The 23,694-nt window shown below is 62.1% G+C and overlaps 2 protein-coding genes across 9 annotated transcripts in view; one reads left to right on the top strand and one right to left on the bottom strand.

Moving 5' to 3' along the window:
* Window positions 1–2,244, bottom strand: part of TRPM2 (transient receptor potential cation channel subfamily M member 2) — a 50,712-nt gene extending 48,468 nt beyond the window's left edge. For 2 of the 4 annotated variants that reach the window (XM_082624505.1, XM_082624509.1), the window contains exon 1: window positions 1,845–2,244. The gene's annotated coding sequence lies outside the window, so the exon portion shown is untranslated. Of the gene's footprint in view, window positions 1–216; window positions 237–1,146; window positions 1,545–1,844 lie in introns of those variants that run through there. The other 2 variants (XM_082624506.1, XM_082624508.1) reach the window with 2 other exon arrangements.
* A 5,617-nt stretch (window positions 2,245–7,861) lies between these two features.
* Window positions 7,862–17,774, top strand: CFAP410 (cilia and flagella associated protein 410). Of its 5 annotated transcripts, none has more exons than XM_082624294.1 (7): window positions 7,862–8,020; window positions 9,428–9,446; window positions 10,812–10,858; window positions 13,076–13,305; window positions 14,268–14,439; window positions 15,144–15,234; window positions 17,306–17,774. In XM_082624294.1, the coding sequence occupies exons 1-7, from the start codon at window positions 7,944–7,946 to the stop codon at window positions 17,435–17,437; spliced, it is 768 nt and encodes a 255-aa protein (XP_082480420.1). In that variant the 5' UTR covers window positions 7,862–7,943; the 3' UTR covers window positions 17,438–17,774. The 5 variants fall into 5 exon arrangements, with proteins under 5 accessions (XP_082480420.1, XP_082480419.1, XP_082480422.1 ...); XM_082624293.1 differs by having other exon boundaries at window positions 15,141–15,234; XM_082624296.1 differs by lacking the exon at window positions 17,306–17,774 and adding an exon at window positions 16,473–17,298.
* The last annotated feature ends 5,920 nt before the right edge of the window (window positions 17,775–23,694 follow it).

The raw sequence follows: 23,694 nt of genomic DNA, 5'->3' as shown, positions 1-23,694 counted from the left end.
TCCAGCCTCCAGAACTGTGAGGAATAAATGCCTGCTGTTTATAAACCACCGGATGTGGAATTTTATTGTAGTGGCCTGGATGGGCTGAGACACGGCAGTAAGCAGCACTGGTTCTGCAGCCCCTCCAGGGCTTCCTGGCACAGCACTCGTGGTGGAGGGAGCCTTATACCTGTGTGGCCCTTACAGGGCCATCTGCAGTCCTATATGGCAGCTCACCTGGCCTCACGACCAGCTTCTCAGGGAAGCAGGTGACCAAAGAGGAAAATGAGGCTCTGAAAGGCTCACAGCCGGGCAGCTAGTCTGTAAGGGGACCTGGACTAGAGGCAGCTCCCGCCCCCCTCTCCAAGGCTCGGTCCTGTACAGGACAAAGAGCAAAAGAATGAGCAATAGAGGACTTGGTCTTAAGAAACTCAAGTGCGTTTGCTCAGATTCACATTCTTCAGACAGTTGCCCATCTCAGCACACCCACAGAGGCTTGTGCGGATTTTCTCAAATCCCAGCTGCCAACAGGTCCCTGGGAAATGTGTCAAACACCACTCCTCCCACCCACCACCCCATCAGACTTCACGGGACAGAGCCAGCCATGTGTAACCATTCCCATGCCCAGCTGCAGGGGGGATGCTGGCCTGACCCTCTCCTCCCTCCTCCCCCGTCCCTCCCCCCAACCCAGCCCCGCCATGCCCAGCTCCCTGTCCGCCAGCCTAGGCCCTAGGAGAGTCCGGAAACCCAGAGCTGACGGTGACCTTACAAAGCCCCCCATCCAACCTTCCCTGGGGTTCTTCTCCCCAAAATCGTATCATCAGTTGCTTTCTTCACATATCACCTAAAAGCAAATTTGGCCACCCTGTTTTATAGCTAAAATTCTTCATAAGCAATTAGCACAGGTGTGTTGAGAAAACTCTGAAAGTAAATGACTTCCAAGAAGAGAGAGAGTATCTGACTGCATAGGCCTGAATATACGGCCACACAACACGCACACCCGCAAACGTCACTTAGCACAGGACACTGACAAGAATGTGAAGCTGTTGCCACAGAGGGGAGCGAGGGGGGTGAATGTCCCACTCAAGACCACGGGGCAAGACCACGGGGACTCACCAAGACAGACCTCCTGCTGGCACTCCACCCTCCCCAGCCCGGAAGACTCACCAGGAAACAGAACCGCAAGCGGGCCTGGGCGCACTGGCTGCGGCCCTTTGTGCGCCCCCCTCTGCACTTCTCTAAACCCTGCAGCTGCTCCCAGCCGCACCGCTCCAGCATCCTTTGAAATCCTGGCTGTGAAAGCACTTCCCAGACTATAAATAGCCACACGCGGGGTGAGGGGCAAAGGAAGTACCAGCCACAGAATTGGGCCGGGAGGTCTTTGGCGGGGGCGGGGGGGGTGGTTGTCGGAGCAAGAACCTGAGATGGCCAAGTCCCTGATCTCCCCAAGTTGGGACACGGCGCCCCCGGACAGACCGCGCCCAGCCCTGTCGCAGCGCCTGCGTCCCGCGCCGCAGCCCAGCAGACGCCCGCACCCGCGCTGTCTGAGTCCCTGCCTCCGTCCCGCACGCCCGCCGCAGCCCCGCACCAGAACCTCAGCCCGGTCCCGCGCCCAGCCCTCCGCGCCCCGGCCCACTCAGACCCCAGAGCCTGCAGTCGCCCCCGAACCCCAGCCGCGCCCCAGCTCCCGCCGCCGAGCCTGCACCCAGGCGGGTGCCTGGGTCCCCGCACCCCGCGGCGCACGCACCCCAGCCTGGGCTCCGCTAGTGCCGGCCCGACCGGCGCCCCCGGACCCCTGCGCTTCCTCCCCGCGACCCGCGCCTTCGCCGCACCCCGCTGTCCTCCGCCCCGGCCGGCGCGCCTACCTGCTCGGGGAGGCCCGCGCCCCCGCGTCACTCGCGCCGCTGCGCAGGACTGCAGCCCTGGCCCCGCGGGGCCGCCCGCATCTCGGGCCCCGCAGCGCGCTCTGCGTCACGGCTCCGGAGAGCGCAGCCCGCCCCGTCCCGCGCCCGAGGCCAGAGCCAAAGAGGAGAGAAGAGCCGCAGGAGCGGGGTCTCCCAGACGCCCGAGCTGGGGGATCAGCCTCCCCAGACACCCTCCCGAGAGGCTGGCGGCACGTGTAAACCCGGAGGCAGCGATTCTGGCCAAGTCCAAAGAGCCCTGGGAGGGGAGTGCGCAGGGCTGGGTGGGGATTGTGTCAGCCAGAGCTGGAGACCCAGGGGGCCCCCGGCACTGGGTGAACCACTTCCCCTGCGGCCTATCCCTGCCGTCACCTGTCTTCCTGGGGGCCCGAAACCGAAAGCCAGGAGACGGTTCCGGGAAGGCAGGAACCGAGGGAGCCGGAAAGACGCAACCGCACAGCATCCACCCTGCCCTGCGCTGGCCCCTGGGTCCTCAGGTGCCTGATTTCCACCCTGGCTGCCCTGCCCCGCTCAGTCCTCCTGGCTGGAGGGCAGAGGGGACTGTATTCTGAAAGCCTGATCCCAACTTTCCCTAAAGGTCCAAACTCCCCGGCCACAAGCCTCTCACCCAACAGAGACCCTCTGCTCTCTCCTTCCCAGCTGCCCCCCACAAGACCCCACGGCCACTCCCGGGCCCTTGCTCAGGGTCCAGGGACGTGAACAGGGTCCTGTGCCTCTCTGATCCCGGGGCCCGGGGGGCTGCCTGCTGACCCTCATTTCCTCCCCTGGGTATGCTGACCTAGTGTCCAGACTCCTGCCCGGAGCACCCTCCTCTGGAAGGCCCTTCACCCCCACCCGCCCCTGCCTCTCCACAAAGCAGCCAGCCGGCAGTGCCACGGGTCCACCGGCCAAAGGCTGGCCCCTGTCTCGCTCTCCGGTCATCAGGAGGTTTCTAAGCAGCTTGGGGAAGGTGTCGGAACCCATCAGAGCCCCTCGTACAGCACTTGATCGTTTTCTCCAGACATTTTAAAGGCAGCTGGAGCCACTCCTCCAAGGTGGTTGGCACCACGGAGTTAAAGAACAGCAACAGTGGGTGTTACCCAATGGCTCTGGGCTGCACGCACGCTGCAGGGGGCACAGCCTTCCAGACATCACTGTTGCATCCTCAGAGCCCGCAAGCAGCAAGCGCTCAGTGAGTGGCCGCTACAGGACTTATCCTGCTATAAGGATGGCCACAACCCCAGAAAGGCATCTCAGACCCTAGTTAACAGGCAAAGGAAGAGGAGACCCACCCGTGTCTGCAGCTGCTTGTCAACAGCTGTGCCCATACTCTCACCCAGGGTTCCTTCCTTGATGCCCTCTGGCCCAAGAGCCATCATGACTAAAAGCACACTGAGGGGAAGTTAATATTTCATGAGACAGAAGTATAACTGCAGGACCATCGATGGACAGGTGCAGACGGGCTGGCTTTCGTTTCCAGGTACCCCAGGGCCTCTGTGGGAACATTGCTTAAGGTGAAGTATCTCATGAATCAGGCTTCTGACGAAACATATGTGCCCACATTGTTCCCTGTGGGGTTCTTCCCCTTCTAGAGACCAACATGTTTCACAAGAAGGTCCTGTTCCACCTGCCAGACACTGCTGCAAGGGCAATTATGAAATGTCTTTTCCGTAAAAATAAAAAGCAGGAACCATAAAGTACAAGAGCGGCGAGTACTGATCTTGACCGAGGGTTGTTTCAAGTTCAGATAAAGGAAATGCAGCGCCAAAGACTTTGTTACAGCACGGACGTCATGCCCAAGATATAAAGCCCCTTGGTCTGGCAGCGAGAGAAAAACCACAATCACTGAAAAGATGATGATCTAACCGATTAGCATGGCGTGCCCTGGTCATGAATAATACACAGGAGCAAAGAGAGGCCAGGCTGCAGGCTCCTTGGAGGAGAGCAGAGGGAGGCGGGGAGGGTCTGAGGGCTGGGAGCCAACAAGGCCAGAGCCTAGACCAGGGGCTGCAGACGTTTTCTGTATGGGGCCGGATGGTTAATGGTTCAGGTTTTGCAGGCGATGGTCTCGGTTTGAACTACTCAACTCTGCCCTTGCAGCGAGAGAGCAGCCAATGGCAAAACATAAGCGGATGGGTCTGGCTGTGTGCCAATAAAACTTTATTTACAAGAACAGGCAGTGGCTGGATCTGGCCTGTTGGCTGGGGGTCGCTGACCCTGGTCTAGAGAGAGGACCAAGAGAAGTGGGCTTCATGCTGGGGGACAACCTTGTTTTCCTTCATCACTTCATTTCTGAGGTCAAAGGATGAACTGCATTCCAGAAACGTCTAATCAAAAGGGACTGCCCATGGAAGTAAGTGGGCACGGTGGTGCTGCCCAGGACGGTAGAGACCGTGGACACCCTCGTGGCTGTGTGCCCGCCCAGAAAGCTCTACTAGGTGGTCCATTCATTCTGCAGCGACAAGGTCGAGAACGGACATGGAAATGACCCAGACAGTCAGGACACAGAATAAAATGAGTAAACACAGGCCTCACTTCTCTTCCACAAGTCCATTCTGTGGTTTGCAGCCGAGTCTGTCTGTCCGGGCTGCTCTCTGCACCGGCCGGCATCACCGTCGGTGGATGAGGGCAGAGAGGCTTGATCGCTCGGCTGGTCCCCCCACCCGCCAGCTCCCGTCCACTTGCCAAGCACCACGCTAAGCTCCCACGTCCATTGGCAGTCCTCACGACCCAGTGTGGAAGGAAACCTTCTCACCCCCAGTGGGTGGTGAGGGGGCGGTGACTCGGGGGAACTGCCAGAGCTGGCATCCAAAGGCACCTGCAGACCCTGCATGCACGTTGGTCAGCCAGCCTCACCATGGGCAGACCCTGTCTAGGGGCTGGGGCTCTGGGGAAAAGAGGATCCCAGACCTGCAGTCCAGGGGAAGAATGACATAAACCACCTCAGGGCGTGAAAAACATTGAGGAGTTCAGCGGGGCAGGAGCTGGAGGTCACAGGGTCAGTGTCAGGCAAGCTGGGATGGCCTTTCTCAGCAGGGTGCATCAAGGAAGTGATCCATTTTCTAAGGAAGTGTGATGGATCGAACCAGAACAATCCGATGAAAGCCATTTGAACCCAGGGAAGAGTAGGTGCAAAGGCCCAGAGGTGAACTCAAGTCGTGTGTTTGAGGACCACCAGGAAGGCCATGGTGGCCGGTGGAGTGTGCCAGGGGAGTGGGGCATGAGATGAGGGGAGGGGGCAGGGGCCAGATCATGCAGGGTCTTCGTGCCCCTGATGTGGGTCCCCGGATCTGACGAGATGCTGTGGGACCCTGTGCTGCTGGGTCAAACCACAGCAAGCCTTCAGACCATGGTGCTTGCTGCCTGAGGCCCTGCGGGCGGGAAAGCCGAGGCCAGCCCCAGAACCTGTCCATCCTGCCCGAGTGCATCACCGTCCCGTCTCTCCGAGGGACGGTACCGTGTGCGGCCTCCATCTGGGCCACCATGGCCTTGCCCTGTCTGACTCACCAGCCAGCACCAGGCTGGCTGAGGACAGAGGCTGAGGGCCATCAACTGGCTGAGGCATTGCCCTCCCTGGCCATCCAGCGCCTCGTCCATGGGCGGTGCCCGGTGGCCTCACTGCTGGGTGTGAGGATCTCTGCACCGCGGCCCACCCCCAGTGTCTCTGCCAGACCTCCCGGTCCCCGATTCTCCCGTCTCTCTCCTTCCGGTCCCACCACCACCCAGAGGGTCAGGCCATTCCTGCCCACCTGTGAGTCCACGCGTGACCCAAAGTCAGTGCCCTTCCCCATCCCAGAGCGGAGGAACAGGCGCTCCCCGTGGTGGGCCCGCACTCCCGGGACCTCTTGCTCACCTACAGGTCTCGCTGGTGTGCCAAGGCTGCAAGGCCATTTCCTTGGGTTGTTCCTACAGCTGGTAACCGTGAGACATGAGGGATGTCGTCCCTGGACCAAGATGAGGCTTGCTTGCTGGTGGCTGGAAAAGCGGTGGATCCAGAGCTCCCTGATCTGTTCTGATCCTGCATGAACCCGCAGCGTGGGCAGTGAGCATCCACTGAGCCCCTCGCGTCGCGCCCGTGGAACTCGGGTCGGGGCGCTGACGCAAATGTGCCAGTGCCGCGAGGAGTAAACCATCCTTTGTCTCTGACTCAGGAGCCGCAGTCTCCTGCCGTCACCCGCGAAGGAGTAACAGGCTGACTTACCAGCCTGCAAGTGGGATAAAACCAAAGCCCAGGCTGACACCCTGCTTGAAGCTCTGCCTGTTGCGGGCATCAGCCTTCACCAGTCTTTCAGGGCCACCCGAGGGTGACATCCTGCAGCTCCCTGCGGTTTCCAGCCCCACACTGAGCAGGCCATCCCTCACCAGCTGATCAGAGGAGCCCCCATGGGGCCACAGGCACTGGGACAACAGTGGAGGTGGCATGGGGGTCTGGGCCACCTGTGCTCCAGCTAGCTGTGCCCTCCGCCCCATGCCCCTCGCACCCGGTTCCACTCACTCAAGATTGTTTCTGGGCCCACCCACCATACGGTAGGACCCAGGCATGGATGAGGGGGCTCAGGGCAAGAACTGACTGGTAGACCCCTCACAACATGGTGTGTCCCAGCAAAATACAGCACACAGGATGAAATACAGAAAACGCAGCAGTTGTTAAACTACTGTGGGGATGCTTTTCTTTTTTTAGAATTCTCTGCATTGTCTTTACAATAAAAATGGTGGGCTTGGATGGGAGATCCTATAGCAAAATTCCACTCTCCCCCACTGAATTGCAACCCCTGCTCTTGCCAGGGGTCCCTCGTACAGGCAGGTCCTTCACCACTCCCCAGGGCCATGGGCTTCGGATGTGGCTGTGACACCCTGGGAAAGCAACCTCTGACCCCTGTGAAAGAAAAAATTATTCTGACACTTGTTAAGAGTAAGGAAGACTATTCAAGATTATTGCAATTAGAGGAGAAAGATTGTGCTCAACTCCAAGTTCAACAAGGAAAAGGGGGATTTACAGCCAAGGAGCGGTGAGGGGCCAGTGGACGGAAAGTTACTAAGAGACTTCAAGGGCAGGGGATCTTGCAAACTACAGGCCAAGATTAGCTACCACTTGTGAGGGAGGGATGAGGCGCTTAATCAGATAATGAGGGCGACCAGAGATCAAGGGTGGGGGTGACTTAGCAGGATCTTTGCTGAGATTGGGCTGGGCAGGCCAAAGGCTGGACCAGGGCCTAATGGGAAAGAGGTCCCAGAGGAGGCTGAGTTTGGTCTTGTCAGTTCTAACGGGTCTGAGATCCCGGGTATCTGTCTTAATGTACTTTGCAGCCCAAGTAACCTTTGATTTCTAAAATGTTTAAGTACTTGCGAGGTCTCTGTTACGGCTGGCCCATACCTTTGGCACCTGCCGCCTTTCCTTAAATGCTGAGAGGGAGAGTATCAACGCGGCCCTGGGACTGTCCTGGAGTTCTCAACACTTTAAATCTTTCTAATTCAGGGCAGTTACGAGACCATCACTTCTAATGCACGGGACTCGGGGCGGGGACTGTGGCCCGGGGTTAGGGCTCTGGGCGGGGGCGGGGGCTAGGGCCAGGGAATGGGGTTCGGGATTTGGGACTCGGGGCGGGGACTGGGGCCCGGGGTTGGTGTCCAGGGTTCGGGGATCGGGGAGGGGGCTGGGGGCCGGGGGTTGGGATTCGGGACCCAACCGGGGTCCCGCGGCTGGCTGCAGTTTCCAACCCTGTCGCCCCAGAATTGCGCCACAACCGCGCCAGAGACGCACGAGAATTGCGTCAGAGCCGGGGGGCGGGGTCCCACAATGCGCATGCGCAGAACCGGGCGCGTGGCGCCAAGGGCAGAGCGGAGTGGGCGAGGCGGAGCCAATGCGCGGAGCAGAAGCCCAGGCGGCCCCAGTGCGCTCGCGTCGGCCCGCCCCCTCGCTGCCGGCCAATGGGCTCTCGGAACCCGCCCCTGACGACGCGGGCCCCGCCCCTTGGAGAAGCGCCGCGGCCTGGCGGACGGCCTCCGTGGTAGCTGGCAATTTGAGAGCTGGGCAGGGGTGAGGGTTTTGGGCGGCTCGCCGTCATGAAGCTGACGCGGAAGATGGTCCTGTCCCGGGCCAAGGCCTCGGAGCTGCACAGCGTGCGGAAGCTCAACTGCTGGTGAGGCCCAGAGGCCGGGGGCCGTCCCCGCGTGTCCTCCCCGCTGCCCGGCACCCCCTTCCCGGGACCCCCTCCCTGGGACAGGGCTGGGAAGAGTCGTCTAGGAATGGAGACCCCTGCCCAGCACCTCGGCCCTGGAGCGGGGACCCCAGCCCGCCCCCTCTGCTCTGGGGCGGGACCGGGAAGGGTTCGGGGTGGAGGGGGGGCACCTCTGGCCTCACCTTCCTGGCCCCTGTCCAGGCTGGTCTGCCCGGTCCCAGGGGCTCACAGCCTCTGGGAGGTGACGCCATAAGCTCAGGGGCCCTTTGGGGAAAGGTCGTTTCAGAATTTTCACTCCTCCTGAGCAGTGGTATTTCACACACAGCTCCAAAGCTGCCCTCCTTGAAGACTGGCTCTTGGGCTTCTCGGTAGTTTTAGTGGGCAGACGTTTCCCTCTGTGGACAGGTCTCATTTCTGACATTGCCAGCAGTCCCCGGGAGCCAGGCCTGCTGATAAGGTGGGAGATCAAGGTGATTGACACCCTTGCTAGGGGAAAGAAAGGAAACGGAGACTCTAAAGTGATGCTTCAGTGAACATTTTTGTAATTGAGCCCTGGGGGGGTGCGGAGAGGGGTTGTCCCCAAGGGGACTTACTGTCCAGGAGGTGACAGGAAGAGATACAGGTGCAGGCTCAAAGGCAGGGCGGCCAGGCCTAGCTGAGCCGAGGAAGGACCAGAAGTACTTCTGAAACTCCGGAAAGGTCCGCACACGTTCACTGGGGGTTCAGAGCACGGCTCCACGCGCCCTGTACACTGGACAGTTGAGGTGGCGTTCAGCCAGAAGTAAACCGTCCTCCCACTGGTGTCGGGCAGATTGACTGCAGTGAACACTGCCTGTTCATTAAAAGCCTGTCTCTTTGCGCTGCACGTCTGGTATTTTGGCCACGGCATCCCTGTCACTGTCTTCAATAATGCGTGCCTTTGTTCTGCATGGGGCGGTCATTCTTCCCCTAAGCAGGGAGGCACAACAGCCCTATTCCAGGCTTTCTGAAGTGTGTTTCATAAGTTGCATGTTTAGCCTTTGAACTTGGCCCTTACAAAGGCTCCCTTGTTTATGCACATTAGTGAGGGAATTATCCCTCAGTGCAACAGCCTTGAGAATGAGTAAATCTTTGTGCCCTTCAAATGGGGCAACCTCTGCCGTGCCTCAGTCTGCGAAGGAGCCCGCCAGTATCAAATAGCTCTGTCCAAAATCAACCAGGAAACGATTTTTGGCACCTTTGTCAGTTATCTGGGAAAGCTTTCTTTTACTTTGTCCTTAAAATCACAGACTCTTCAAGTCTGTAGACGTTTGTCATTAATTTTTGTTTTTAATGTTTTAAATTCAACTTTAACAAAATAAAAGTGCGTATGTCTTTTTCTCTCCCCAGGGGCAGCCGCCTCACTGATGTAAGTATCATGCTGATCATCTCCAGACAATCCCTGGTCCCCAAGAGGCTGGTTAAATTGACAGACCACTCCCATTCGATCCAGGCGGCCGACCAGTACTTTGTTCCTTGAGCAGTTTTCGTAAGGCAGAACCACTCATGAAAAAAAAGTTCTACAGGACCGAAGTGCACTGTGATGTTCCTGCACACATTTTCCTGCAGGTGACTCCCAGGGGAGCGGGCAGGTCCAAGGCACAGGCCTGCTCCCACCTGGGGAGGAGCCCCAGTGGCTTGGTTGGCTTTCAGGAGCAGTGCACTCAGCCGGAGGGTTCTTTGTATAGGTTCCTGGACTTCACGTCCCCGAGGAGTTTCTTCACTTCAGCTCCTCCCCTTGGTCAGATCCAGCTTCACCCCGACTCCCATGCAGGAAGAGATGGGGCCTGGGTGGGGTCAGAGCTCGGAGCTGGGCCGCCGGGCTGAGCTGTATGTCCATGAATAGATTTCTGCCCCCTCCTGCCCACCCGTCCGTTTCTGGGATGAATGTCTCCAGCTCGCACAGAGTGTGGGTGCTAGTCAGCGAGTTCTTATTGACTTCTGTTTTGTACCTTGAACCATACCTTTTCTGAGAAAGTTGGAAGTGCTGTCAGGGCTTGTCCAGAAGAGCCGGTTCCACCTCGTTCTGTAGCTGAAGTGCTGCCTATTCAGCAGCAAAAACAAACGAAGCAAAACACCACCGTAACAGAAAACAGATCCACTGCAAATGTGAAGCATTCTGACCAGACAGTGCGCTTGTTGATGTCAGGGACCCCATCTGGCCCCATGCGTGGTGTCTGGCAGGCACACAGATATTTGGGGCTTCACCGTTCCTCAGCCTTACAGGTCGGGGGGCTGCGTGGGCCATCCTGAGCCCCGCTGCTCTCTTCCACTGAGTCAGTGTTAAGATGGTCTGAGATCCAGTTTCAAGCCTGTCTCCCTATTGGCACAGCTCTGTTGGCCAGAAGCGGCTTCTGTCCTTTCCCTGGATGTCAGGGGCAGCAAGAAGAAAGGTTCTCTGTCCATCCAGCTCCCCTTACGGATGTCCTTTGAGGGTATCTAAAATTAGGAATGCTCCGTCTCGAGGGCTGGCAGCATTTGGTAGTCATGATGCTGTTTAAAGTTGTGGAGAGGGTGCCCGTTTCTCCATCAGGTAGAGGGGACATCTGGGCTGCAGAGGGGAGCGGGATGCAGAGCCCTGCGTGCTCCTGGGGCGAGGGAGGCTCCTCTGCTTAGGCCCTTGGTGTGGGGTGGACTGCAGCTCCAACTTGGTTCTCTTGGCTGTTGGAGAGGTGTGACGTCACAGGGCCAGTGCCCAGCGACTTTTGCAAAATCACATTCTTTTCCTTCCTAGATCTCCATATGCCAGGAGATGCCTAGCCTGGAAGTGATCACCCTCAGGTACTAAATGCCGGCCCACCCCACTCTTAAGTCAGCGGGGCTGCAAGAGAAGGAGAATGTTCACATCCCTCCTGCAGGCCCTTAGGTAACCTGAAAATTCCCATCCACGGTCTGGGAGAGCTGCTGTTGCAGGCCAGGCCCAGGCAGCACGAGGGCCTGGCTACTCCGCACCTCCGCCCCCTTCCTGGAGGGCACCGGGCCTCCCCCTGAGCTTGCCCTGCCCGTCCTGGGGTCCGTGGGTGCCGCCCTCCTAATGGTGAGCAGCCGCCCCAGGGTGACCCCATCTGCCCCAGCGCCCAGCCTTTTCTGCCCTCCTGGTTCCGTCACTGCCTGGAGCTCTGCCAGCTTCCCTGCATCACACGATCTGTCCTTGGTAATAGTTGACCTCCTCCAGAATCATCAGCGGTTTAACAAAGGAAACCTTGAAAGAACCAAATATTGCCTTTGGGGCTTCAGGTGCCTGGGGAGTTTGCAGGGTCGGGGAGGGAGGAACGCCGTCCAGCCCTGAGCTCTGTCCTGTCCGCTCTGGGCCCGGGAGGGAGCTGACCCTGCCAGATGCCAGGGTGGGTGCTTTCTGCAGGTCCCCACACCTAAAACCTCAGGGAGATTTAAGCCCTGTAAGGAAGGCAGACTCCCTGTTTGGCAGCTCAGAAGGTCGCAGGACCCGCCCTGCGTGTAGGGTCGCAGGCCCTTGGTCCCGTGCAGATCCCATCACTTACCTCCTCATCACACAGCCGGCCATCCTGTTTGTCCCTCCCTAGCCCTCTGCTCGGCCTCCTTTGCGCCTTCCGAGGTCACCTGGTGGGTGCCGTGCCGCCCACCTTGTGCTCACGCACCCCCAGCCCCGACCCGACAGGCTCAGGCCGGCACCTTCTTGCGGGATGAAGGAATGAATGAAGGAGTGGGCCCAGGACCGGTCTCCTGCCCGGGTCCCAGCTCGGGCCTGCGTGCCTTGGCTTCCCTGGCTGCGAGGCCCGTGGGACGGGGGTGAAGGCAGCAGCGGCCCCAGGGTGGGCTGGGGTGGGGTGGGGGCGAGGAGGGGCAGGTGCAGGGGGCCACGGGGAGCGCCAGCCGTCCACTGTCACTCACCCCGTACGACTAGTGGGATTTTACAGACATTCGTTCCTCACAGTGCTGAGGCCACAAGCCCGAGATCAGGGTCTAGTGAGGGGCTGCCTCTCAGCTCACAGACGCATCCTCGCCCTGTGTCCTCACCTGGCAGAAGGGCGGGCAGCTCTGTGGGGTCCCTTTTATAAGGGCACTGACCCCGCTCGTGGGGGCCCCACCTCCTAACACCACTGCACCGGGGGTCAGGATCTCAGCATCTGAACCTGGGGGACACATTCGGTCTGTAGCAACGGCAGCCTTAGCCCAGTGGGCGAGGAGGGGACTCCGGGCCGCTGCAGGTTGAAGTTCTCGCTTCACCCCGTGGCCTGCGCAGCTCCCCGATGGTGAGGATCCCAAAGCCTGGGTTTGCTCGTGGTGAGATGGCGTCAGCCTCATCCCGGCCGCCGGGCACACCAGCCGCCGCGTTGACGCGTGAGTGCCGGGTGGGGCAGCAGCGGCCCTAAGGCAGGAGCTGGGACACGGCCCGCCCTGCACAGACCGGCGTCCAGCAGAGGGGGCTCTAGACCGGCCTGGCACGTCGGGCAGGGTCCCCTGCGGCCTGGGGCTCGGCATGAGGCTGCTCGGCTGTCCCCCTCGAGCTCAGCCGGCTGGTCTGCCTGGGTGTGCAGGGGGTGATCCCGTTCCGTCAGCTCCAACCTGTAGGTCTCTGCCGGGTGCCTGGCTGATTTCCTGTGTCTGGTTCACTCATAATTTAAACCCGTAGCTGTTTCTTTTGTGAACCTGGGGTTTGGAAGTTCAGTGCTCGGTTCTTGGTCACATGGGTTTTCCTGGCCACTGCCAGCTTTGGGCTTGCTGTGTCCAGGGGAGGCTGCCGTCTCCTGTCCTGTAAGGGGGTTGAGACCTCCTATCCCCAAGGTTGGCTCCTCACGGCCTCAACAGAGCGGAGGCTGCCGCTCCCACCTTCAGCTGGAGGAGCTTCCCCCACCCCCAGGGCTTTCTCCTGGGCCCGGGCCCTCCCTTGCACTTGACTAGCCACGGCCGGGTCTGACCTACTTCTAAGGCGAGGGCAGGTGGGCACTGGCCCAGCAGTGCTCTCGTCTCCATGGGGCGGGGGTGCCCCGGCGGGCACTGACGGCCATCTCCCTGCAGCGTCAACAGCATCTCCACCCTGGAGCCCGTGAGCCGCTGCCGGCAGCTGAGCGAGCTCTACCTGCGCAAGAACTGCATCCCCAGCCTGGCGGAGCTCTTCTACCTGAAGGGCCTCCCGTGCCTGCGCGTGCTGTGGCTGGCCGAGAACCCCTGCTGCGGCGCCTGCCCCCACCTCTACCGCATGACCGTCCTGCGCAACCTGCCTCACCTGCAGAAGCTGGACAACCAGGGTAGGTGCCCGCGGGCCGGGTCGCATGCGGGCAGGCTCCACCCCTGCCCCCTCGCAGGTGCCGGGGAGGCCGGCCTCCTTGGGGTGCCCAGGCTGTGCCGTCTGCCTCCCGGCGCGGCCCCTCGCGGAGGGCAGGACCTCAGCTGAACCCGCACAGCTGTTGCTCGGTCCCGCCGTCGAGGCGCTGAGCTGCTGCTTCTTTCTGTCCTGCTAAGTGCCCCCTGCTCCAAATGCTCACCCACCTGCCCCGGGAGCGCGTGACGGGCTGGGTGGCCGGGCAGCATCACTGCTGGTCGACAGGGTCCCGAGGTGGTGATGCCAGCAGGTGAGGGCGCTCCATCACTCCTTGACCCCTCCCACGCCAGGCGCCTTGCTGTTTGGGGGGTGGGGTGGGGGGTTGGGGGGCGCCTTCCTGCCGTTTCAACCTGCATCTCCTCCGTCACGCACAAGGCCATGTGTGTGGGCCTTTCCTGCTCCCGCCTCTGGGGTTCCAGCTCGCTTCCAGGGCCAAGCCTTTTCCTGTGAATCCCCTGGCATTCTCTGTGCTGCTTCCTGACCCTTATGTGCACGATTATTTTCTCCTAGGTGAATGACTTTAATATAAATAAACTTCAGATAAACTGTCACGTGTGAGTGAAATAGAAGAAATATAGTGTAGTCTATTCCTTTTAAAAACCTGTCTTAGTTTAGGGTTTTTTATGAGTATCTATCTGCTTTTGGCAAATGCTGAAGTTCAGATCACAAGCAGCCACTGGCCATCTGTTGTGTCTCCAGCACCTCCAGGGCGGGATGCAACGGTGGGGGACCCAGCCCTGCTCCCGGGTGCTGGCCGTCGGGGTGGACAGACAGCCACCTCACCTCCGAAGCAGACCGTGCTGAGTGCCCAGCGGACGGCCGGGCCACGGCTCGCAGGGCTCGCTTGCGGTGAGGCCACTGATGCTTTTGCTCCCTCCCCCTCCCAAGCTGTGACGGAGGAGGAGGTGTCCCGAGCACTGGTGGAGGGAGAGGAGGTCACGGCCCCCAGCAGAGAGCACTCGGGGAATGGCCCGCCCGAGCTGTCCTACACCCTGAGCACCAAGGACGCCGCCGCCGAGATGCCACGGGACCTGCTGAGCCTCGGCGAGGAGGAGACCAGGTGTGGCCCGCGGGCCTGCCCGGTCCTCCCGCATGCGGCTGCGCCTCTGGGGCTGGAGGGGGGGTGCGGGTGTTTGTTTCTGGGGTGGCTTCGGGCCCCCGGCCTGGGGTCAGCCACGTGGCCAGGAGAAGGCTCAGAGCGGGGAGCTCGTGCGAGTGCGGGACCAGCCCTGCGGGGGGTGGTGGACTCGGGGCGGCGGGCCAGTGGGCGGGCAGGGCCCTCCCTCCCTGACCCACAGGGCACCTCAATTGAATGATTGTCACAGACGTTTGTGGGCAGCAACTGGACTTGGGGAACGTGGTGGAGAGCAGTGTTCACAGCGGGGCCCCAGGCCGGGCGTCCGCTTGCAGCTGAGGCCCACGCGCCGTGCTGTCCCACGGCGGGAGAGGGAGGGCACGTGGCTTTTGCTCTTTGGGGCTCGCGCAGCATTAGTGCTAATGCCCCACCCCCCGGCCCTGGGGGGAGCTCCAGGAGCAGGGAGGTGACCCCAGGGGTCAGAGAAGTACAGCTGCCCCGCCCCCCCGTCCACTGCTCCTGTCCCCGCAGAAGCAGAGTCCTGCAGTGGGGCTTTCCCTGCGGACGGGGTTCCTCGCTGTTCCCCGAGGCGCCGGACCCACAGATGTTGTGTGAACAGTGCGGGCGGGGCTCCGCGCCCCTCGGGCCTCACGCACCACTGTCCTCCCCCCACCCGCCCCCGCCAGCAGCATCCAGGGGCAGCTCGGCCTGAAGCGCCCTTCCCGGGACCAGTTTCCCTCCTTCTCGCAGAGGGCGGCCACAAGCAGTCGCAAGAACAGGGTGAGTGTGACGGAGGCGGCTCTGGCCGGAAGTGGCCCCAGAATGTGGAGATTGGGGGCTGGGGGTCGGGGGACGGGGGCTGGAGACACCACAGGGACGCGCGAAGCCAGGCCCTAGAGGGTGGGAAGCCGACCATCTGGGTCCAGAGTCTGTGTCTACATCTAAGCTGGTTGGACGTGGCAGACGGAGGAGGGGGTACCTGAGAGCGCAGCGGGGCCCCCCTGTACCTGGGGCTGTGCCGAGGGTGGTCTGGGGGCGGGAAGGTCTGGGGAGAGGCCTCCCGCCTGCGGTTAGAAGCAGGGACCCTCCTGGCCAGGGCGGTGGCGGTGTCCCTGTGCAGTGACCAGGCGGCAGGCCCCACGGCTCCACAGGCATCCCTGTAAGGATCACGGCTCGTCGGCTGAACGATAAGTAGGTCACGTGGGCAGTTGAGTGACGTCAGCGAAGCCCCGGGTCCCTCCGGGTCCTCTCGTGTCACTCTGGCTTGTGCTTGGGCTCGTCCCGCGCTCACAGGGATGCCCTGCTGCAGGCTCGCGGCCGGCAGAAGGCTGGGGCCGTTTGTTGCCGTGTGTCCTCTTACCAGTGCGACATCTTCCCCACGTGCCCCCTGCCCCCCGGCAGGCTCGGTGTCAGTTCCCTGGGCCGGTCATTGGCAGGGGAATGGGCCACCAGTCAGCCCAGCCCAGGGGGACCTTGCCACCGGCTCACGTGGGAAGGGGGGCTGTGGGGAGGCCCGTGACCCCCCGGCACCTGTTCCAGCCCCTGGCTCGGCCTGACCACAGCTGTCAGGTGCTGTGACCTCCCTGTGGCATCATGAAGGGGGGCACCACAGTCCGAGCGGGGCTGCCCGAAGCCACGGGCTGGGCCTCATGCACGCGGTGACCACTTGAAATGCGTGCAAAGCCCATGGGAGGTACAGAAGTGGATGGACTGAGGCCCCGTCCTTGGAAGTGCCAGCCCCCAGAGCTGTGGACAGATGTGACCGCAGGCTGAAGGCCGATCTAGGCAGCAGTCGCTTGGCCTGTGGCTAGTCTCCGCCACCCTGCCCCACCCCGGCAGGTCACTGTCCCCTCGTGGCGACACTCTCAATGAGGTGGCCGCGTGGGGCAGCTCAGGGTCCTGCACACACTTCCCACATGTTTTGGGAGGAGCCCGAGGTATGTACCATCCCCAGTGGCAGGTGTGCCCAGCAGGTGGGCTAAGGCCTGAAGCTCCGCCCACCCTCACTCCCACTCCAGGGCCTCTGCAGCGCAGAGTGGACCAGAGATTGAAGACACTGGTTCAACTCCGCGCCTGCCATAAATGCAAACGAAAGACCATCAGACCTGCTCAAACAGGACACCTGCTCTGAAAGCAGAGAACAGAAGGGCCCTGGCTCTGCCACCGAGGGTCCCGGCCAGGCTGGGTGTCCCTGTGGGCACCAAGCCCCCCGCAAGCCTCTGAGTGCAAGGTGCCGGTGGCTAGGAAGACCTGGGGACACGGGGGAGGGCTGGTGAGATTTGAGGGCAGCAGGAGTCTTAGGGCGTTGCAGAGCCAGGGATCAGCACCCCAAGCGTGAGCCTCTGAGCCGTGTCCTCACGTGTCCACATGGGCCATGTGCTCTGGCTTGCAGCTGTGCCTCAGGTCATCCCACAAGAGGGATCGGCTCAAGTAGGCGCCTTGGGCAAAATCCTTCCAGAATTTTCCTAGTAGGAATGGCAGTGTTTCTCTGCTCAAATGCAGATGGAAACCAGGTGTAGCTCTGTGGACACGGGTGCATCACACACTAAGCACGTGTGCACTTGAGTGCGTGTTGCTGAGAGCCTGCTTCTGGCCCCTGCTCCATTGCCGCCCCGCCTCTTGGGGCCTCAGGGCTGTGAACAGGACATAAGTCAGTTCTTAGGAAGCCCCTGCCGGCAGTGAGTGCCACACCCGTGCCACGACTGTGGCTTCCGGCCGCCGGAGTCTCCACCTGTTGCCTGCAAGGCCGCCCTCCTGCAGGCTGTGCTCCCGCGATGTGCGCATGTGTCGTGGTGCGGGCGGCCCAGCCTCGCAGGCGTGATGCTCACCCAGGGACTCTCTGTGCCTCCAGAACAACATCCTGACCGCCATCCTCCTGCTGCTGCGGGAACTAGACAGCGAGGGGCTGGAGGCTGTCCACCAGCGCGTGGTCAGCCGGCTCCAGGCCCTGCAGAAGCAGGAGCTGCAGGAGGCCATGGAGTGACTGTCAGCGGGGACCCCGAGCTGAAGTCCGGCATCTTCCCGCACACCTGGGACAGTGGGGGGTCACAGTTGCGGCCTCTGCTCGACCCCAGGCTGAGCCTCGGCGCACAGGGCTGCGTCCTTAGGAAGGCTCGTCCACCCAGGAAAGCCGAGCTTTCGCTGTGGATGGGCACCACGCCAGGGCAGGAGGGGCTGGCTGGCAGACCTGCCCCTGTGCCCCCTGCTGTGAGGGGCCGTAGCCAGATGCCCTCCTGCGTGGCAGGGCCACCTTGACTTGCCTCTTCCTGAAGGTGGGCTTTGCAGCCGTTCTCCCTAATAAATATTTTCCCAAAGTCTGATCTGGAAGCAGATGTTTCCTGAATGACAGGCACGGCCTTGACGTTCTTGTTAAAGGTAAGGGCAGTCGCTCGCACATGTTTTCTCAGCCAGTTGTCTGACTCTGTCATGGGATGGATTTCTGTTGACCATAGGAGACTTCCAGAACAGTGGCAGCCTTAGGGGTGGGCTGCCTACCGTCTCCAGGGACGTTTTGTCTGCAGGGCCCTTGTGTCCGTTCTTGAAAGCCCTGCACGACACAGAGGGTCTGTGCTGCCCGAGTGAGAAGACCTGGACAACAGGCCTGCCGCTTCTGTCTGGGGACATGAAGCAGCTGCGTGGGAAGGGACAGCCTTCTGGAAACTGTGTCTTATGTTCTCTTCCTTTGGGAAGAGTCGCAGGCCTTGCTGCGGTGACCAGGATGCGGGTGGTGACTCCACAGCTCTGGGGTCCTTCCTGGTGCCCCCAGTGCAAGGGTAGGAGCCGTTAGGGGAGGTCCCTTCTTGCTGGGCTTGAAATGACAGGGACTGGTGTCCTGTTGGGGCAGGAACATCCACGTGCCTGTGGGAGCCGAGGGTGTGTCAGGTTGCATGAGGGCTGCACAGACCCAAGGGGGACTGACCACAACGTGTGCAAGAAACCAGCCTGGAAGACCACCGGCTCCGGGAAGATGAAGCCGCACTCATGATGCAACCGTCTCACGCTGGCCTTGTGGGAGGCCCCGGGGAAGGCGGTGGTTCACCTTGGGGCCCCCCTGTAGTTCTCAGGGCAGGGGGTGAGGTCTGGTCGCGGGAAGCGAAGACTCGCCACGCGGGGCCATCTAGGACGGGTGGCCGCGGCCTGTGCATGTGCCTTCTCTCGTGTTTACGGGACGTTGGATGTCCTCAACAAAGCCCCGTCCTGGTTTGAACAAGCTGGGTGTGCTTATGTTACATTAACACCCTCCCTCTCCCCACCCACAAGGCACGGCTCACACCCACTTCCCCTGCCCCACGATCCAGTACGCCTAAGTCGGGGACCCTCGACTCGGACCCCGGTCGGGGTGAGCTGCCCGCCTCAGCCCCTTGACTCTTCAGCTCCCCCCGCATCCCACCTTCGCCACCACCTAGTCAGAGCCTCCTGTCAGCTCACCGGCTCCCACTCCCGGCCACCTGCTCCCTCGGTGCCCGTCTGAAGCCCTCAAGCTGGACCAAGGACGAAGCGCATCCACTCCTGGCCTGGATCCCAGGCCTCCGGTCTTTATGGGCACGTCATAGTCCCAGCTCTGAACTTCGCCCCAGGTAACCCTGAAGGTGGGGTTTCGGAGCAAAGCAGGTGCTGGCATTACGGCCTGTGTGTTTGTCCTGTTGGCTCCCGTTTAAGGAGGAGAGGGCTGAGACCCATGAGGACACATCGCTCGTCTGAGACGCTGCTCAGTGCAGCCAGAGGTGGGCCAGACGCACTGTGTGCTCCCCACGGAGCTGCTGCCAGGAACGAGGGCGGTCACTCTGCATCTCGGACCCCACCACGGGGTCACCTGCGCCAGCAGCCCCTGTGCTGCACGCAGCGTCCAACACTCGTGGCAGGACAGGCCGAGATCTGGGTCCTGACCTGACGTGGGGCACTGGGCCAGGCTGCAGCACAGCCAGAGCCAGGAGGTGGCCAGTGTCCCCCCCGCCGAGCCTCCCACGTGGAGGTGACACCCCGTCTCCCGGCCGCCGGGTGGGTGGGGACCCCGAGCACCCCCCGTTTGCTGAGCTGCACACCCTCCTCCCTCAGCCCCTCCCCCACCCCCAGCGGGTCAGGAGGTGAGCTCCGAGTTCTGGGGAGGACACAGCGGGGGTGCCCCCCCCGAGCGTGCTGACTGGGGGCAAGTTTCAGGAGGAGCGGGAGTGGAAAGGAGCCTTCCAGGGGCCACCTACCCACCCTGTCCCCGAGCCCAGGGCTGCCCTGTTTGCAGGAGGACATGGGCTTCCCTCTGATGGTCATCCTCCAGGAAGCGTTGGTGGGGCCTCTGGGATGCTTGTGGACCCCTTGTGGGATGCTCACGGGGCACCCGTCAAACCAGTTGGGAAATTAGACAAGAAACAAGGGGTCCTGGCTGCCAGCATCCCCTGAGGACAGCGGTTCTCCAGGGCGCTGTGAATGGACACGGGCTCTGGTGTCTTCCCGGGGAGCCTGCGGCTCTGAGGGGCCCCGCCAGGGCGTGGGAGCAGCTGGGGATGCCGAGCGGGATGCCACCGTGGCGAGCACCGGATCTTCTCGGGCCGAGGAAGAGCGCTGGCCCAGCTAGGAGTGCGTGCGAACGGTGGCCTGGCCAAGAGAGGCCAGCAGTGCCGCCCGTCTTGAGTTCTGCCTGCCCTGAGCTCCTGCGGCCGCTCAGCCAGCCAGGACGGCGTGGGCACGCAGGACCCCGAGCTTGGTCTGTGTCCTGCTGTCGCCGGCCTGAGTGTGTTCATCCCTGTTCAACACGCGGCCTGGTCCCAGGGAAGTCGGCGTCTTTCTGCTCTTGCAGGGCTGTCACTTTTTGCTATTTCTACGTAAAGGGCAAAGCTGCCCGTCACAGCATCACGTGAGGGAGGTGGGTGGCCGCAGCTCGCCTGAGGAGCCCGACACATGCCCCGCCCCCTCTGCAGGGACTGGTGGGCAGGGCAGGGTTGGAAGAGACAAACCTATGAAACTTAGCCAGGCCAGGGGTGTAGCATCTGCGTAAACCCTTCCTCAAGACGACAACAAGTAGGCAAGCCAGTACGGCGTCACCGTACCGTCCCCACGTGCCCAATGGGCGGGACTGCCGACAGGTGAGCACCCCGACAGGTGAGCACCCCGACAGGTGAGCATCCCTGACAGGTGAGCAGCCCGACTCGACCATCAGACTGAGACAAACACACTGCAAGTGGCCTTGATGTCCCCTGGCCGGACTGTCCAGGGTCTGGGACTGTCCGAGGGCCTCCCCCACCCCCTGCATTTAGGCCCTCAGGGGAGGCCCCTCCCACAGTCCTGTCGTGAGTGCACCTGCGCAGGAGCCTCTGGGGTGGCTTCGACGCTCTCCAGCACCTGCTGAGCCCTGCCGCCGGCAGAATTACGGAGAAGGGCTCCAGTTGAACCTGCTGCACAAGCGTCTACTTTGGTGGACGCTCGCAAAGTTCCATCACCTCCGCAAGACTGACTCATGGGCTGTGTTCCCTGGAAAGCTCGCAGGAACAGCAGTGTTTGCCAGGGCCTAAAATGATAGTCTTCGCGTAGTGAGACAGAATGCAAGAACGCTGAGACAGAAAAACTAGGCGTTTGTGGTCACCTGCGTCCCAGAGCCTGCCTGGCATCCTCCCCGGTGGGCACCAGGCTCAGGGAAGGGGCCATGGCTTCGAGGGAGCTGCCCTCCAGGACCATCCTGGGCCTCAGGGGTGCTGTTAGGGTTGAGAGGGGCTCAGGGTTCAAGCCCTCCCCACCCTCCTCAGTCGGGTGGCCCTAGACCAGTGGGGCTGAGCGGGGGTTGCAGGAATCGTGGGGATCCGGCTGCTTCCCAAGGCAGGTGGGTCATCACCCCTGCTCTCCAGACCACGTGGACGCCTGCCCAGCACCCCAGTGCGCAGGAGACCCCACCCGGCCCCTCCCAGGGCCCTGACCCGGCCTCAGGGAGCCCGAGAGTGATGCCCAGTCCCTGGCTCACCCCGTTCCTGGGCCTGCAGCACCTTCCTTCCCCAGCCACGTCCCCTGAAACGCGCCTGTGGCCTCACACCCCACCCCAATCCTGTTCCGAGAAACCGCTGCACAAACGCTTTCCTGCAGTTGAGGCCCAGCCTTGTTGTCTGTGGCGGGGGGCAGGATTCTGAGGTGGCCCCAGGTCCCAGACCCCTGGCGTGTACACCCTACCAGATCCTCACCCCCAAATGGGGGGCCAGTCCATGAACGTGATGGATGTACGGCCATATATGGCCACGGTGAAGGGGTTGCACAGCTGTAGCTAAGGCCCCTAATCAGGTGACTGAGTTAACAGAAGGGAGTGTCCTGGTGGGCCTGCCCTAATCCGGTGACCTCGGCGCCCCGCCTCACCCCCCTCCAGGCATCCCCGGATCAGGGATAAGGAGGCCGTGGGCCTTCCCTCCCTGAGCTCAGAGACTAGGGGCAGCGGACACCCTCCTGCTGCCGCTGGGATTCTACCAACAGGCAGCTCAGAAGGGCCGAGGTCCAGCTGAGACCAAACCCGGCCTAACAGGGAGCCCCCTTTTGCTTGGGGAGCCCAGGCGCTGGCTGAGAGGAGGAAGGGGGGCGACAGGGAGGGAGGAGCAGGACGGGGACTGGGCCCGGACACATAGGTGTGCACACGTGCACACACGCCCGGACACCTCGGCCCCTCTGAGCTGCCGCAGCCTCTGCCTGGGCCTCCCAGCTGCTGGACAGGCAGCCGGTGGCACCGCGGACGTCCTTACAGCCTGGCAGGCAGCCTCCTGTGTGCCCCGCGCGGGACGCCCTGGGGAGGGCTGAGTGCTCGGAAGGCAGGCGGCAGGCCTGGAGGGCGCGTCCGCGCCTCGGAGGCCAGTACGGGGCCAGGTCCTTCATGGCTGCTGAGGCATCCGCCAAGTGCTCGTTATACCAGCATCCGCAAACACTGCACATTTAAGCCAAACCAACCAGAAAACCCTGTGAAAATAGCCTTCCAGCGCTCCTTCCCCCTTCCCCAGGCTGGGCATTGGGCACCCTGGAGGGCCTGGCCCCAGCACCACGGGGGTCAAGCGGAGCCAGGCGAGGGCGAGGCCGGCACTGGGCGGTGCCTGGGCCATCGTGGCATCCTGGCTGGGGCGGGCGTGTGGTGAAGACAGAGGGGACACGGCTGCCACCAGCCAGGGTCGCCCCCAAGGGAGACGCCACCCCTGAGCTCCAGCCTCCTGCTCATGTGTATAGGCACGTGTGCACAGATACATGTAGGCACATAGGTGTGCACACGTGCACACATGCGTAGGCAAGCTCACATATGCATACACACGCACACATATACACACTCAGGTTTCTGGGCCCTGGAAACTTGCCCCTGGTCTTTTGAGACAGAGGCTCAGACCGCTGGGGGACTGTCCCCCCTTGGCCTGCCCCAGGGCTGGCCAAGCAGACCGGAGGGGCCCCAGCTCCAGAAATGGGCACCCAGGAGCCCCCAGGCTCTCGGCAACACAGTGAGGCTGGCGTGGGCCCCCAGCACAGGTCAGCCCAGCCAGGCCTGCAGCGCCCAGGAGTCACCGAGGCTCCCTGCCAGGGTCTGTGAGGACACGAAGGCAGCCTGAGACGGTGGGCCCCAGCCTGGGCCCAACAGGGAGACCCCGGCCCACCCGGGGACCCCCAACTTGGCCTGTGGGCCTCCCCACAAAACCTCCTGGGTCCCAGAACCTCATCCTGACCTCTAAGGGTGCCAAGGGCAGGAGTGCAGGCAGAGCAGTCGTGGATGAAGGGCCCAGGTGACTGCAGTGGGAACACACGTGGATGGGCAGCCTGCGCAGGGGTGACGGGGACCTGCCCAAGCACAGACCACGAGGTCAACATCCAGCTCGTCCTTCCGAGGACGCTGGTGCCAGCGCCACACTGCAGAGCGAGGGACGCCTGCCCTCAGCCACCTGCCCCGGGATCCTGGGCTCTGCTTCTGAGACCCCAGGCTGAGTCGGGGGGAACGTTCCGGGTCGGACTTGGGGCCTAAGAACTAGGCTCAGAAGTCCTCCCAAGAGGTGGGGGGAGGCCAGGCCTATCACCCCTCAGGACGGGGTTGGGGGGCCCAGGTCACCCCGCAGGATGGGGGGGCTCAGCTCATCACACGGACAGGGGCTGCTGGTCCTGGGATGAGGGTGCGGCCCCAGAGGGCACGTGTCCCTGAGACCGGGCTCAGCCCCGAGCCCAGAGGAGGCCCCCAGACCCGTGTGTGCAGGTGGGGGGCTACCAACCACCAGCCCGCCCACCCTCCCTGGAAGGTTCCAGAGGCCCTGC

The sequence above is a fragment of the Mesoplodon mirus genome, assembly GCF_964341445.2.
Source record: "Mesoplodon mirus genome assembly, chromosome: 6".
NCBI classification, from domain to species: domain Eukaryota; kingdom Metazoa; phylum Chordata; class Mammalia; order Artiodactyla; family Ziphiidae; genus Mesoplodon; species Mesoplodon mirus.
This window is presented reverse-complemented; position numbering and strand designations above follow the sequence as displayed.

Bases quoted from the DNA above. Each gene is read 5' to 3' on its own strand.
- CFAP410 (XM_082624293.1), top strand. From the start codon at position 7,944: ATGAAGCTGACGCGGAAGATGGTCCTGTCCCGGGCCAAGGCCTCGGAG. The intron at 10,859-13,075 runs GTACTAAATGCC...ATCTCCCTGCAG, and splicing joins CTGGAAGTGATCACCCTCAG to CGTCAACAGCATCTCCACCC. The intron at 14,440-15,140 runs GTGTGGCCCGCG...CGCCCCCGCCAG, and splicing joins CTCGGCGAGGAGGAGACCAG to CAGCATCCAGGGGCAGCTCG.